We start from the raw sequence: 14,741 nt of genomic DNA, 5'->3' as shown, positions 1-14,741 counted from the left end.
CAAGGGATTTGAAGAGAAACTTCTCTGAAGAAGACGTGTGCGTGGCCTACAGACATATGAAAAAATGCTCATCATCTTTAATCATCAGAGAAATGTAAATCAAAACTACTTTGAGAATCATCTAACTCCAGTGAGACTAGCCTATATCACAAAATCCCAAGACCAGAGATGTTGGCGTGGATGTGGAGAAAAGGGAACATTTCTACACCGCTGGTGGGAATGCAAATTAATACATTACTTTTGGAAAGATGTATGGAGAACACTTGGAGATCTAAAAATAGATCTGCCATTTAATCCTATAATTATTCTACTAGGCATATACCCAGAAAACCAAAAATCACATCACAACAAAGCTATTTGTACCACAATGTTTATTGCAGCCCTATTCATAATTGCTAAGTCATGGAAAAAGCCCAAGTGCCCATTGATCCACAAATGGATTAATAAATTGTGGTATATGTACATGATGGAATATTATGTAGCCTTAAAGACAGATGGAGACTTTACCTCTTTCATGTTTACACGGATGGAGCTGGAACATATTCTTCTTAGTAAAGTATCCCAAGAATGGAAGAAAAAGTATCCAATGTACTCAGCCCTACTATGAAACTAATTTATGGCTTTCACATGAAAGCTATAACCCAGTTACAACCTAAGAATAGGGGGAAGGGGCAAAGGGAGGTGGGCAGAGGGAGGGGGATTGGTGGGATTACACCTGCGGTGCATCTTACAAGGGTATATGTGAAACTTAGTAAATGTGGAATGTAAATGTCTTGGCACATTAACTGAGATAATGCCAGGAAGGCTATGTTAACCATTGTGATGAAAATGTGTCAAACGGTCTATGAAGCTAGTGTATGATGCCCCATGATCATATCAATGTACACAGCTATGATTTAATAAAAAAAAAAGAAAATGTGTCAAATGGTTTATGAAACTAGTGTATGGTGCCCCATGATCACATTAATGTATACAGCTATGATTTAATAAAAAAAAAATGTTCATATTGATTGTGGATCACAGTCTTGTAGCCACAGCTCAGTGTGCAGAGGGCCAGGACTGAGTGCAGCAGTTTTTGCTTTCTTTTCAGTTATTACCTGTACACAGGCATTTCTGCACTGTCTCAATGCTCACGAAATGAACCTCTAGAGTGTGACTGTACCATTCCCAACTCCCACTGATAACGTTTGCCCCCAACAACTTACTTGGAGCACCTGCTGCCTCACTCCATGTGATGCTGCAGACATCAGTCATCAGCAGCTCGGCACCACCCTATTATCCCTTGCTTTGCTAAACTATGCTTTAGCCATCCATCAACATGGCAGGGTCCTTCAGGCAATCCCTACTTCTGATGTAATCATACAAAGTCTGTCAAGACCATCCCTGAGCAATATAAACACAGGTCTTAGAATAAGATACTACACTCCTGGTCACTTAGTACACAAATGATACAAATGAAAATCAGCAAAGGCACATAGAGTAATTCCCAGGAACACCAGGTACCAGCTCCCAGGGGTCCTTTCCCCAATTAGCTTCCTGTGCACCTTTGGTTCTATCAGCAGTGATGTCTGACCACACGTGTGAGGGGTTGTCCTGCAGGGAAGCTCCCCTCAGCCTTGGTGCCCAGCACTGCTCACTGGGGTCAGTCACAGGGTTGTAGCACCTGCACATCTGATCCCCAATACCCAGAAATCAGACCCTGAGGCACAAACAGGCATTGACCAGAAATCAGCATGTGATCAACTAGTATGTTGTATTCACCCCCCCAAACAGATTGAAAAGCAAGTTAATTCTTAACAATAATGGGAATGTGAGGAGACCTTGGGAGGTGTAGATGTATCTAGGTCTTAATATGGGTTACCGTTTTAAGAGTATATGCATACACACAAACTCAGTGAGTTCTGAAAGTTATCTACTGGGGAGTGTTTACACGGACATCGTACCTTATTAATGTGGTTTTAAAATGCTGCTATCAGGAGCTATATTCAAGGGATCAGAGCCCATCTCTCAGGGTCTTAACATGACTAGTTCTAGGAATTGATTTCTTTCAGGAATACATACAGTTTGGGCAACCCACACCTGCTGAGTTCACCCTTTTCTGTTCAGAAATTCAAGTAAGATGACAAAGGCTGTTAGAAAAAAAGATATGACTTGAAAGAAAAGAAAGTGAAGAGGGGTTTAAGCTCAGACTTCATGTGGGGGCAAAATGGCTGGAAAATGATGTGAGAGCTCAGGGATGGACTGGAAGGGCAGCCCGTGAAGGGAGATAAACAGGGCAGGAGCATATCCCAGTAGCCAAAGCTGCAGGCACTACATTGGACGGTGTGGGCTGCAGTGGAATAGGAGAGTTTTCAGATTGTGGACTCAGGACAGAGGAGAAGAAAGAAGCACATTCCCCAAGAGAGCAGATGCAGAATTTAGGTTTGATAAGTCTCCTTTCTAGGCTTCCATCCAAATGTCAGAGAGAAATTTAAGGGACTTTCCACCTTAAATGATTGAATGACAGAGTGAAGAGATAGTGGGGTGTTCCTAGGAGAGGACAGTCTGGATTTCACAGCAGCCCTCCTCACCTCACACCACCCTTTTTGTTGTCCCATCCACATGGGACAATAGAAATATCAACACAGCCCTGAATTGTTTTATTTTCTTTTTGAAAAGTTAAAAATGAAAAAACTAAGGTAGACTAAGTAGAAGAAAAAGGAGAGAAAACTCAAATAAGTAACATAAGATAGTAAAGAGAAAACATTACAAGTGACACCAGCAGAATATAAAAGGAATGAAAGATGATGGATCTGACATTGTCCAAAGTTGTCTCAATCTTCCCAGGCCTCAATTACATTCCTTGTCTCAGTTCCTACCAAGTGAGCTGAGAATACACCTGCTGGTGTTCAGGACAACACAGCGAAATTTCCATCACCCATATTTAGGTAAGAATATGAAACCCACTTTTCTTGAGTCTGTAAGTTTTCCAGAAAAATTCAATAGATTTTGAGGCTAGATTCAGGCAAATATGTGGCAACACTTTACACTCCCCAACTATGCAACAATGAAAAATAAAAAACAGGTGTTGGGGAAGGGGGATTGAATTATCACCTGCATCTCTGAGGAAGGTAATATTCAGAATAAAATTCAAGTGTCCTGATTCTCAGCCCCACAATTAGACCTGAGTCACTGTCATCAGAGAGGGCAGTCCCAGCTCCCTGCACACAGGGCAGTACCTGATATAGGGAATGTTATTTGGGGTCTCTGCAGACTCTGAGGTGGGCTGGGCCAGCTCCCACCTCAGACTCAGCAGTCAGGGAAGTCTCTGCTCTTTCTCTGGGTCAGGGTAGTAGTTGTGTCTGGAGATGATGAAACTTACTCTATTCAAGACCTCTGCACATGGAAAGAAACCAATGTCTACGAGAACAAATTCATCTCACAGTACATTTAATAATCCTTCATGTCAGTGGGAACACCGACCAGGAGAAAGTTAAGGAAAAATGCACCTGAGGTGAATGTGGAAATTACAATTGTTTGCAGAGTACATGCTTGCTTTTACATACATATATATATATGTGTGTGTGTGTGTACATATATATATATATATATACACACACATACATTGCCTGAGAGGCTCATGTAAAACCATGTCTTGTTTTATTAATATCCATGAACAGTGTATTGCCATGAGAATTCACCTCCCATCCCTCCAACTACAGGGAGCACCTGGCTGTCACCCTCTGTCATCCATCACCTGGTTTGTGCTAAAGACTCATTTCCTGTGGGCTGGTTCCAGGTGATTATCCAGCTTGATAGTGATCCTAATAACAGTCACTCTTGTGAAATGCTGTGGGCCTGTCAAGGTCAACTTTGGATCAGGGAGGCACCAGTGGCTGTCTGCACTTTGCTTGCATTACAGTGTAGCTATGAATTTCCACTGTCTTCTTCCCTTTCTCCTTCACTCGATGTCAGACGTGTATCCCTGGCTGACACTTCCCAAGCCTCACCTGGCTTCTGTGAATTTTTATGCCTCCTCAACTTACAAAACTTTTTAGGGCATGTAAGAATGATTTATCATATTATAAGAAACTATTCAAGTTTATGGACTATACTGGTAAGAATAAAGTTGTAAATATTATGACTCCGCTGGGAGGTTCTCAGGGGAAACACTAAGATGCAGAGGGAGCCCCAGAGCTGGAGAGAAAAACCAGGGCCGAGCACCCCCTGCACCTGCCCTGGGTGACTCCACGCATGTGTGCCGGGCGCCCCCTGGCGGCTCCTTCCTGTCGGAGGTTTGTGTCTGGGCTCACACTGCTGTCCCCTCACTGTGTCCCTCGTGCAGTAATACAAGGCTGTGTCTTCAGGTTTCAGATTAGTCATTTCAAGGGAGACTGTGTTTGTAGGGTTGTCTCTGGAGATTGTGAATCTCCCTTGTACTGATGGAGAGTACCACTGCTTACTTCCGGATGGTTGACTCACTCCTGCCACCCACTCCAGCCCCTTCCCTGGGGCCTGGCGGACCCAGTTCATGCCGTAATCAGTGAAGGTGAATCCAGAGGCTGCACAGGAGAGTCTCAGGGACCCCCCCAGGCTGGACCAAGCCTCCCCCAGACTCCACCAGCTTCACATCACACTGGACACCTGCAAACACAGAGACACCGGGTCAGAAACATCCACACACCCCCTCTGTTCTCTCTCTCACATCCACTCACACACTCCGACCCTCCAGTTCTCCACGAATCACCTTGTAACAGAGCAACGAGGAGAAGGCAGCTCAGCCCAGACTCCATGGTGCGTAGTCTGTGTTCACTCCTGAGCAGCGAGTGGGCAGACCTGGGAGTCCCTGGGCTGGGTCTCCTTTCCCAGAGCTGCAGGGTCAGGGCTGGGCTGGTTTTCATGAGCAGCGGGAAGCCCTATTTGCATGTGCTCCTGCGATATAGGAGGTCTGGGGTGGGACACTAAGGGTGGGCAGGGCCAGAGCACGTGTGAGTGTGTTGGGACAGGAATATGACAAGGGTAACACTTGATAAAACACAAATTCTTACTGTGAGATTTCATACATACTTATGATACATTGTCTTAGTTCATGTTTACACTTGTGTATGGATCACGTATTGTACATGTCATTGTTTCTTCCATGTTACAAATGTGACGCTCACCCCGAGCAGAGATTTTCTCTGTGACGTGTCCAGAATTTCCACTCTGTTAAGAGTGACTTTTGGTATCTGAGCATGAACTTTTCAGCACTGTACACCCCTGTCCTTTGGACCCACTACAGGATTGAGCTGGACCTGTCTAGTGGTTTCAATATTTCTGTCATGGGAACATTTGTAGTTTTCCCACTTGAAGACTTTACCCTGAAAATGCAGAGGACTATGGTTGATGCAGTTGAATTTTAGGGATCTGGGTCATTTTCCCTCTGACAGTTGTTTCCTCTCAGTAGGTCCATTATTCTTTATAATTAATTTAATGAGATATAATTGACATGGACTAATCTACATATATTTAAAGTGTACACATTAGAAACATTAACACATCCACAATCATTATAAAGTTACTGAATAAATCAATTTCCTTCACCTCATCTTTTGTTCTTACTTATTTCCTTCTTTCCCTTTTCCTTCCTGTATTATTCTTGTAGGCAGATATTGATCCTTCTGATAGCACTTTAGGTTGGGTTTTATTTCCTAGAGATTATATAAGTGGAGCGATGCAATTTCGACTCCTCTTCCTGTGGCTTATTTACTGTGTATAAACACTTCCATGTACAGACATGTTGCTGAGTGTATGAAACACTCATGGATTCTGATGAGGGTGGTATTCCACTGAACAGGTGTCACATAATTATTGTCTATTAAGCTTTTGTTTAATATAAACTAGTTCGATTTTTGGTGTCTTACAAGTAAATCTGTGGCTCAGCTTGAAGGTGTACCTTGGTAAGAAATATAGTTTCTAGTGTTTATTCTGAGAACAATAACATTGACAACCACAGAGAAACTGCAGAAGATGTAATTTGGGAAACATTCGTTAATACCTGAGATAATTGAAGTTATAGGACTAACAACAAATGTGACATATGGAGAGAGACAAATTCTTGCAGGAATAACCAAGGCCAGGGAGTTACCTGATCTGGGGCAGAGGCTGCCACATGCAGGGTAGGCTGTGAGAGGATGAAGCTACGAGTGTGTATCTCACTGCTGGGAGCTGAGTGTGGTAAAGGCTTTATGGTGGGAAACTCTCCAGGATATCAGGCTCAAGGAAAAAATCTCCCTTTCCCGCAAATCCACTGTGGGAGAGAGAGGGACAGAGAGCACACACTTCTAAAATGCTTCCAGACTCACCTCTCCTTTAAAGAATGGATTTTCAATAAAATCTTCAAAACTCGCATCCTAGGGGCAAAGTGGACCCCATAGGAACTGGGAGGGAAACAGAGGCCCACAACACAGTTATGTTCAGAACTACCCCTCACCTTCTCAGTGGAATAAAAGCCTTGATATAAAGGGAAGGGCATCAAATCTCCAATCTGAGGACCCTGATTTAGAAGCCCTAGTTCTGTGATAGAAAATTATAAATAATAACAGGGGGTGCTCTGCCCGGGGGGAAGGACAGGAAAACTGGGGTCATGAGCTCACCTGAAGCAGAGACAGCAGCACCTGGAAGGCAACACCCAGATCCCAGGTCCCATGCCTGCCTAGAATCACAGCTCAGGAGAAGGTCAGAGACTCTGACCTTAGTCCCAAACCTTCTGCACACTGACAATTGTCAGGTCAGTTTCATACTGGAGTGTATGTGGAGCTGGGACAGACAGAGCTTCTGTAGGAGAGCACAGGGGAGAACATGAGGCCAAGCAGGGAGCAGAGACAAGGTGTCACTTGGGAATCTGAAGTCTCTGATGGACACAGAAGGAACAGATTCAACTCTGGTCTCTACTGCAAATGTAGGCTTCAGAGGTGCGTCTAAGGATGTCCAGAGAAACTGTCAACTTAGTGCCTAGCAAAGATGTGATATGAGAAACTACAGGCAGAAAATGCATCCAATAAACTAACAAGGCAACATCAACTGTCCAACACAGCCTATCTGGTTAGCAACATGAATATAAGATACATCAGAGAGAAAGACCAGAGCCGTAGTAGACAAACGATCTGAATATGATTGTGAATGACAGAGCACTTAGAGCTATCTTATTAATGAGAATATTGAGTAAAATCTCCACATAACAACATGGGAAGACCACAGGATCCAACAGTGACTCTGCTGACAGATGGAAACATTAATATTAGATGGAGTTTCATGACAGTCAGAAGCACTGTGCTCTGCAAGGAAGGAGCCTTGTGCACACTCAATAGTGGGGTTGGGTAGGGCTGCAAGTGAAGATGGGGCTTCAAAAATGTCCTTGGAAGTTATGCAAACCAAATTGCAAAGAAAAAAGTGAAAAGACAGGAAAGGTTATATGAAATTGTAACAGAGATGTGTTTCAAAGTGAACTGAGAAGTTCGGTTGCTTGTGTTCATGACAACACACTGAAATTTCCAAACACACATAATTTTGGTAAGAATGATAAATCCATTTTTGTCCAATATGTGACATTCCCAGAAAAATTGAGTAGATTTTGAGAGGAGTCTCAGGCAAACATATGGTAAAACTTTACTCTCCACAAAAATGCAATAATGAAGAACAAAAAACAAGTGTCAAGGGAAAGGGATTGGATTATCACCTGCATCTTTGAGGAAGGTAATAGTGAGAATAAAATTCAATTGTCCTGATTCTCAGCCCCACAATCACACCCACCTCAGTTCCTACCTCAGACTCAGCAGTCAGGGAAGTCTCTGCTCTTTCTCTAAGTCAGGGTAGTGGTTATGTCTGGAGGTGACCAAACTTACTCGACTCAAGACCTCTGCACATGGACATAAACCAAGGGATATGATAACCAATTCATCTCACAGTACATTTAACAATCTCTTATGTCAGTGGAAACACTGACCAGGAGAAACTTAAGGAAAAATGCGCCTGCGGTTAATGTGGAAATTGCAGTTTTACTCTGCCAATACCTTTCAAAGTGATCATGGACCTTCCTTCATTTCTAACATATTCAACAAGCATGCAAAGCATCACTGATTAGCAGAAAACTACATTCCTCTTGAAACTGCACTGGTGAGACAAACTGAAGAGATAAATCATACTTTGCAAAGAAACATTGGCAAAAAATATCAGGAAACTTATTAGACTGGGGGTGAGATGCTACCAATTGCCCTGCTGTGGATTAGAGGCACTCCAAAAGGCAGGCTAAGTTTGAACCCCTTTAGAACATTACAGTGAAGGCCATTCCTGGTTCCTGCCGTGGTGCAACAACCAACCAACACATGAGGAGATTTACCATTGCCAAATGTGTTATGACTCCAGGCACTGTGCTGACCTCTGTTCACGAGTCTGCTTCCAGCAGGACCACTCCTCCACAGGCAGGGCCGTACCTTCTCTTTGCACAAGAGATTGGGCGTCCTGAAGACGTGAACAGGACAACTGCCTAAAGATCAACTGTACTTGGGAACTGAGGACATTTAAAGTGCTGCTCTCATCCCCACTCTTCAGTTAAACTCTCAGATAAAAGTTGTGGGCTGTAACTGGGTTATAGCTTTCATGTGAAAGCCATAAATTAGTTTCATAGTAGGGATGAGTACATTGGATACTTTTTCTTCCATTCTTGGGGAAAGGGAGGGGAGGGAGGGGGGAGGTGGGCAGAGGGAGGCGGATTGGTGGGATTACACCTGCGGTGCATCTTACAAGGGTATATGTGAAACTTAGTAAATGTGGAATGTAAATGTCTTAGCACAATAACTAAGAAAAGGCCAGGAAGGCTATGTTAACCAGTGTGATGAAAATGTGTCAAAAGGTCTATGAACCCAGTGTATGGTGCCCCATGATCACATTAATGTACACAGCTATGATTTAATAAAAAAAATAATAAAAAGCAGCTTAAAGGTGAAAAAAAAAAAAAGCTGTGGGCTCAGAACACTCAGGTCTAAGAGGCATGTCCAGTAGACTTCCTACAGTTTCTGGAAGCAGGAAGACTGGGGGCTCATGAGCCCTGGAGGACCTGCAGCTGCTCTGTCATGAAGACATGAAAATGACCACTGTTTGCTTGACTTGTCCTTTCAGATTTTCACTTGACTGGAAAAACAGCCCTTTACTTATGATAGCTGAGTGTATTTACCATCCCTAACCTATCCCACGGCTGGGTTGAGAGTTTCAGCCTCAGCCAGGTCAGGGCCACTCTGATCCTGTGTTTGCTGCTCTGCTCAGTTGTTCCCGTATCTCCTCTTACACATTAGACTTAGAGTAGCCAGTTTATCAGAGCACCTGTGCGTCCACTGACAACACACTACTTTGAGGCTCTGTGGTTCTCTCCTACTCGGGCTCTGGTGGAAAGAAATGACAAGAACCCACCAGTCTACAGGTGCCCTTTCTACTGGCCAAATTGTCTTCCTAATTTGCCCACCTATTCTGGAGACTCAAACTTCAGTCTTTTCAGAACCTTCCTCTTTATTTTAACTCATTAATAAATTAACTTCTCAAATGGGAACTCTGGGGTCCCTATATGTCAGTTTATGCCTGGTGAGAATGTTACATCAAGGAAAGAATTTCTGAAGAAGACCCCAATAGGAATCATGTCCAGAAAATAGAAAGAAAAGGGACTTCATTAAATCAAAAAACTTCTACATAGCTAAGGAAATAATCAACAGAGCAAACAGTTAATTGACAGAGTGGGAGAAAATACTCACAATCTGTATTCTAACAACAATTTGGGAAAATAACCTGAATCTACAAAACAACTCAAGGAAATCAGGAAGAAAAAACACACTGAATAGTGGGGGAAAGATATAAATGGAAGTTTTCCAAAAGAAGATACACAAATGGACAATAAAAATATGAAAAAACACTGAACATTACTGATAATTACAGAAATGCAAAGCAAAACTTCAATGAGTTTTCACCTCCCCCAGTTAGAATTGCTCTAATTATAAGATGAAAACAGTATAGGTGGTGTGGATGCAGAGAGAAAGGAATGCTTACACATGGTGGGAGGGACTGCACATTAGGACAACCTCTGTGGAATGCAGTGCAGATGCTCCTCAAGGAAGTAAAAGCAGACCTATCATGAATCCAGCAATGTTACTACTGGGGTGTACCCAAGGGAAAAGAAATCATTTTATCATGAAGACTTGGATGTATCTTACAGTCCAATTCACAATTGCAGAGATGTGGGATCCACCAAGTGCCCATCGGCCCATGAGGGGATTAACAAAACATGGTATGTGTGTACTAAGGAATACTCTCAGCCATGATGAACTGATGCCTTTTACATTGGGTGGAACCACAGATGCTTATCTTTTGTGAAGTATCTAAGGAATGAAAAACAGACATCACATGCACTCGCTATTAAACTGGAACTTACCAGTGAGCACAGAAGTGCATGGAGCCAAGTAAGGCTCAGTGGAAATCAAGTGGAGGGAGAGGGAGGAGGGAAAGGGTGAAACCTACCAACAGGTACAATGAACACTATTCTTGGGATCAGCACACTTATAACCCTGACTCAAGCATAAAAAAATTGGTGCATGAGACCGAGAAAATTTGTACCCCTATAAGACTTTGAAATAAAATAAAATAAGTCTTAATAAAAAAATGTTTTCTTGGGGCCATACCTGTGGCTCAGTCAGCAGGGTGCCAGCCCCATGTGCTGAGGGTGGTGGGTTCAAACCCAGCCACAGCCAAACTGCAACAAAAAAATAGTCAGGCATTGTGGCAGGCACCTGTAATCCCAGCCACTTGGGAGGGTGAGACAAGAGAATCACCTACGCCCAAGAGCTGAAGGTGGCTGTGAGTTGTGATGCCAGGACACTCTACCATGTGTGACAAAGTGAGATTCTGTCTCTAAAAAAAAAAATGTTTTCTCAAAGACTAGATGAAGTGAAAGAGAGCCAGCTTCCAGAGGGACATGGTCAACCCCCTCACCCAGACTCCTAGTTCAATAACCTGAACTTTATGTTACCAGAACGCTTCTGCAAACTTCCAGATAGGAGCAGACACTGTTTGTATATCCTTAGGAAAATGTTTGTCTGTGTGGACAATGGAAGTTCCCTTCAGGCCGATGATTGTTTAAAGGGAAAGACAGTGGGGAAAGTTGCTTGTTGGGGACACTCACTACCCACTTTTCTGTCCATAACATGCCAGAAGATGCCTGTTTGATCATCTCCCTAAAAGTATTCGCCAGGGTAGCCTGCGGTCTCTGAGGGGCTATCCCAGTTCCATGTTGCTCTGGTTATGTTCTTCTTAAGTGGGGGTTATGGCATCCCATCAACACATACTGAGAGATGTATCTGAAAGTATAAACGTGTCACTAACAAACTGTTTCTACCCTTGCTGTCTAAAAAGTGGTCAGACTCCTTTGTAATAGTAACACTTGACACTCACATTACCCTGGACTGTGACTGCAGGGCAGGGAGTCTGTGTGGTCACTGACCTCCTCCTACACTCCTGTTCAGCCCTCCTCCCGCTTAGAGGCCATATTGATACAATCAGATAATAGGGCGCTCAGCCTCAGCAATCTTCAGAGCACCAGGGCAGGTTTAATCTGGGCTCCTTCAGGGACTGTCTCCTAGATTTATTTTCTTGGATTCCTATTACATGTAGAATTCCTTACTCATAGGAGACATTCATCACTTAGGCCTTCCTGCCCCTTCTCTGGTCGTGATGACCTTCCCACTAGCAAAACTCATGTGTTATGACCCACAGTTATGCAAGGCTGCCTGAAACTATCGGAGAAAGAGAAGAGATACCTGTAACCATTGCTCTTAAAGGGACATGAAAGAGTATAATACTATCCAGGTCAAAGGCTTTTCTTCCATAGTCTTCCCAAGTGACCCCTCAGAGCACGGAGTGTCCAGTTGAGAGATGATGCCTCTCAGTCCCCAGACCCACAAGTTGGTGAAAAAAAAAATTCCTGGCCACAGTGCAGGGAGGCTTATCCTGACTGAATCCATTTTTCCTCTGAACCCTGTGGTCACATTCTTCAGGTTAACATTTTTGCTGTGATCTGCACATAGACCAGCTAATGATAGAAAGAACTAGATTATAATTCAACTTTGAAAAATAAATGGTAATAGCCCAGTCCCCAAACTGTTTCCGAGTGAAATAAGGAAGTGCACACACAAGTGATAGTCTCATGGTGAAGACTTGTAGGAACATTTTCTCCTAGATTACATCACCAACAGTCAGGTGATGAAAATCAAACCAATTTCACACCCTTCTCACACTCTTTTTGGCTTCTAGGTCTGTGACTGTCAGTCATCCCTTGACCTCAACCTCCCCTTCTCTCCCACTTCCCTTAACGCCAGAAAGATCCTGAGGTTCACACCACCTTCAGAAGTTTCTTTAGGTCACTTATTCCCATCTTCTGGGTTTGATGGTTTTCTGAATAAATCACTTTCCGTGCCCCAAAATGTGGTCTTTGAACATATTGGCTGTCATGTGGTGAGTGGTATGGTCTTTAATTCAGTTACTAGGGAAGCAGGAGGTTTGAGAACATTCTATGAGCCTTTCCCAAGTCCTGCCGTGGCCACAGCCTGAGCCCCACCTGAGCTGCAGGTAAAGAGCCTGAATCCAGGGATTTAGAACATAGAAAGGACCCTCCCACCCATTTTCAGGGAAAACATGGAGAAAGGGGAGTTGAGATAGGGAATCCTAGATACAAAAAAAAAAAAAAAAAAAAAAAAAAATAGAAAAAAAATAAAAGAACAAAAAAAAATAAAAAAATGGATTAGCAGAAAAGAGGACAACTGTGTCAGTTCTGAGTAACGTGCAGTTACACATTAGGGGAAGGACAGACTCTAAAAGTCAGATTTTCCAGTGCACTGACCCTGTCCCAGCTCCCTCTGTTCCTAATCAGGAAATCCCACTGAGTGCTGTGCCCAGAACGTGAGTGAAGACAAATCAGATTCCCCAAAACGTCCTCAGAACCCTGTTTCTGGTGACAACTCTAGGGGTCATTTTGGCCCCTAAAATGATTTTCTGACGTTTGTGCAGGTGGGAGAGAGTCCTTCCGATACCAAACCAACCAAACAACAACAATGTTTTGTATTTAGGGATTGTTGGGACAGGATTATAACTGTAGAGACATTCTCCAGAGGAAACTGTTATCTGGGGAGGAAGCCCCAGACCCTGGCAGGAAACCAGCTCTTAGTCTCCACCTGCTCCTGCCCTGGGCCGAGTCTGTGCTTTGTGGGTCCCGGGCGCCCCCTGGTGGCCTCCTGTGCCCTCAGGAGGTTCTTGTCTGGGCTCACACTGCTGTCCCCTCGCTGTGTCCCTCGTTTAGTAATACACGGCCGTGTCCTCGGGTTTCAGGCTGTTCATTTGCAGATGGGTAACACTTTTGGAATCATATCTTGAGATGGCGAATCTGCCTTTCACGGATGCAGCATATTCAGTGGTTCCACCATTAGCTTTGTTTCTAACAACACCAACCCACTCCAGCCCCTTCCCTGGGGCCTGGCGGACCCAGTTCATCCAGTAATCACTGAAGGTGAATCCAGAGGCTGCACAGGAGAGTCTCTGGGACCCTTCAGGCTGGACCAAGCCTCCTCCGGACTCCACGAGCTGCTCCTCACACTGGACACCTGTAAACACAGACACACCTGGTCAGATACTTCCACACACACCCTCTGTTCTCTCTCTCACATCCCCTCACACACTCCGAGTCTCCAGTCTCCACAAATCACCTTGTAACAGAGCAGCGAGGAGAAGCCAGCTCAGTCCATATCCATGGTGCGTCGTCTGTGTTCAGTCCTGAGCAGCGAGTGGGAAGACCTGGGAGTCCCGGGGCTGGGGCTCCTCTCCCAGAGCTGCCTTGTCAGGGCTGGGCTGGTTTTCATGAGCAGGGGTAGGTCCTATTTGCATGTGCTCCTGGTATATAGGAGGTCTGGGGTGGGCTCTGGAACTTGGCCCCAGAACTATTTGAGTTGCCTGTAATGATTAGTGATAAAGATAGAATTTGGTGAACTGTGGTTTGTTTTTATTAAATTGTTATGTGATAAACAATTAAAAAATTTCTTACATCATCTCATACAAGTGTACACATGAAGATGGATCATGTATTTAGATGCTCATTTTTCTCCATTTCTCAAATGTGAAAGTAAACCTGGAAACAGGAATGGGCTCAGAGTTGTGTCCAGGAGATTCTGTCTGGCGAGAGTCTCTGTGCTCCACTGCACTGGACAAACCTGACTAATAAATCTACTCCATCACAGAGCTGGATATGCCTCCTCCAGAAGAAGGGCAGTTTGCCCCCGAAGTCAGCGCTTTGAGAAAGGCATTGGGTAAAAGTGTTCCCTTCCGTCCACATGTATGCCAGCATTTGCAGCTTTGAGATTTTGTGATGTGGGCCATTCTCACTGGGGTTAAGTGATATCTCAGGGTGGTGTTGATTGCTGTTTGTCTGTCTTTATTTATTTATTTTTTTGAAACACAGTCTCACTTGTTGCCCTTGGTAGAGTGCCATGGTGTCATAGCTCACAGCAACCTCTATCTCCTGGGCTCAAGCGATTCTCTTGCCTCAGCCTCCCGAGTAACTAGGACTACAGGTACCAGCCACAACAAAATAGCAAAATACCAGCTATTTTTAGAGAGTGGGTCTTGCTCTTGCTCAGGCTGGTCTTGAACCCATGAGCTCAGGTGGTCTGCCAGCCTGGGCCTCCCAGAGTGCTAGGATT

At 44.1% G+C, this 14,741-nt stretch overlaps 2 gene segments (V, D, J or C); both read right to left on the bottom strand.

The window, feature by feature from the left end:
• The window catches only part of LOC128587758 (immunoglobulin heavy constant mu-like), a 358,544-nt gene that overhangs the window by 310,729 nt on the left and 33,074 nt on the right, over positions 1 to 14,741 (bottom strand).
• Positions 1 to 14,741, bottom strand: part of LOC128587757 (immunoglobulin heavy constant mu-like) — a 107,912-nt gene that overhangs the window by 86,110 nt on the left and 7,061 nt on the right. The window contains 1 exon segment of the C gene segment in view: positions 4,309 to 4,623. Coding sequence covers positions 4,309 to 4,623 — 315 coding nt within the window.

The sequence above is a fragment of the Nycticebus coucang genome, chromosome 6 (genome assembly GCF_027406575.1).
Source record: "Nycticebus coucang isolate mNycCou1 chromosome 6, mNycCou1.pri, whole genome shotgun sequence".
In the NCBI taxonomy this organism is placed as follows: Eukaryota; Metazoa; Chordata; class Mammalia; order Primates; family Lorisidae; genus Nycticebus; species Nycticebus coucang.
Note: the sequence above shows the minus strand (reverse complement) of the source record. Positions and strands in the feature narration are given on the sequence as shown.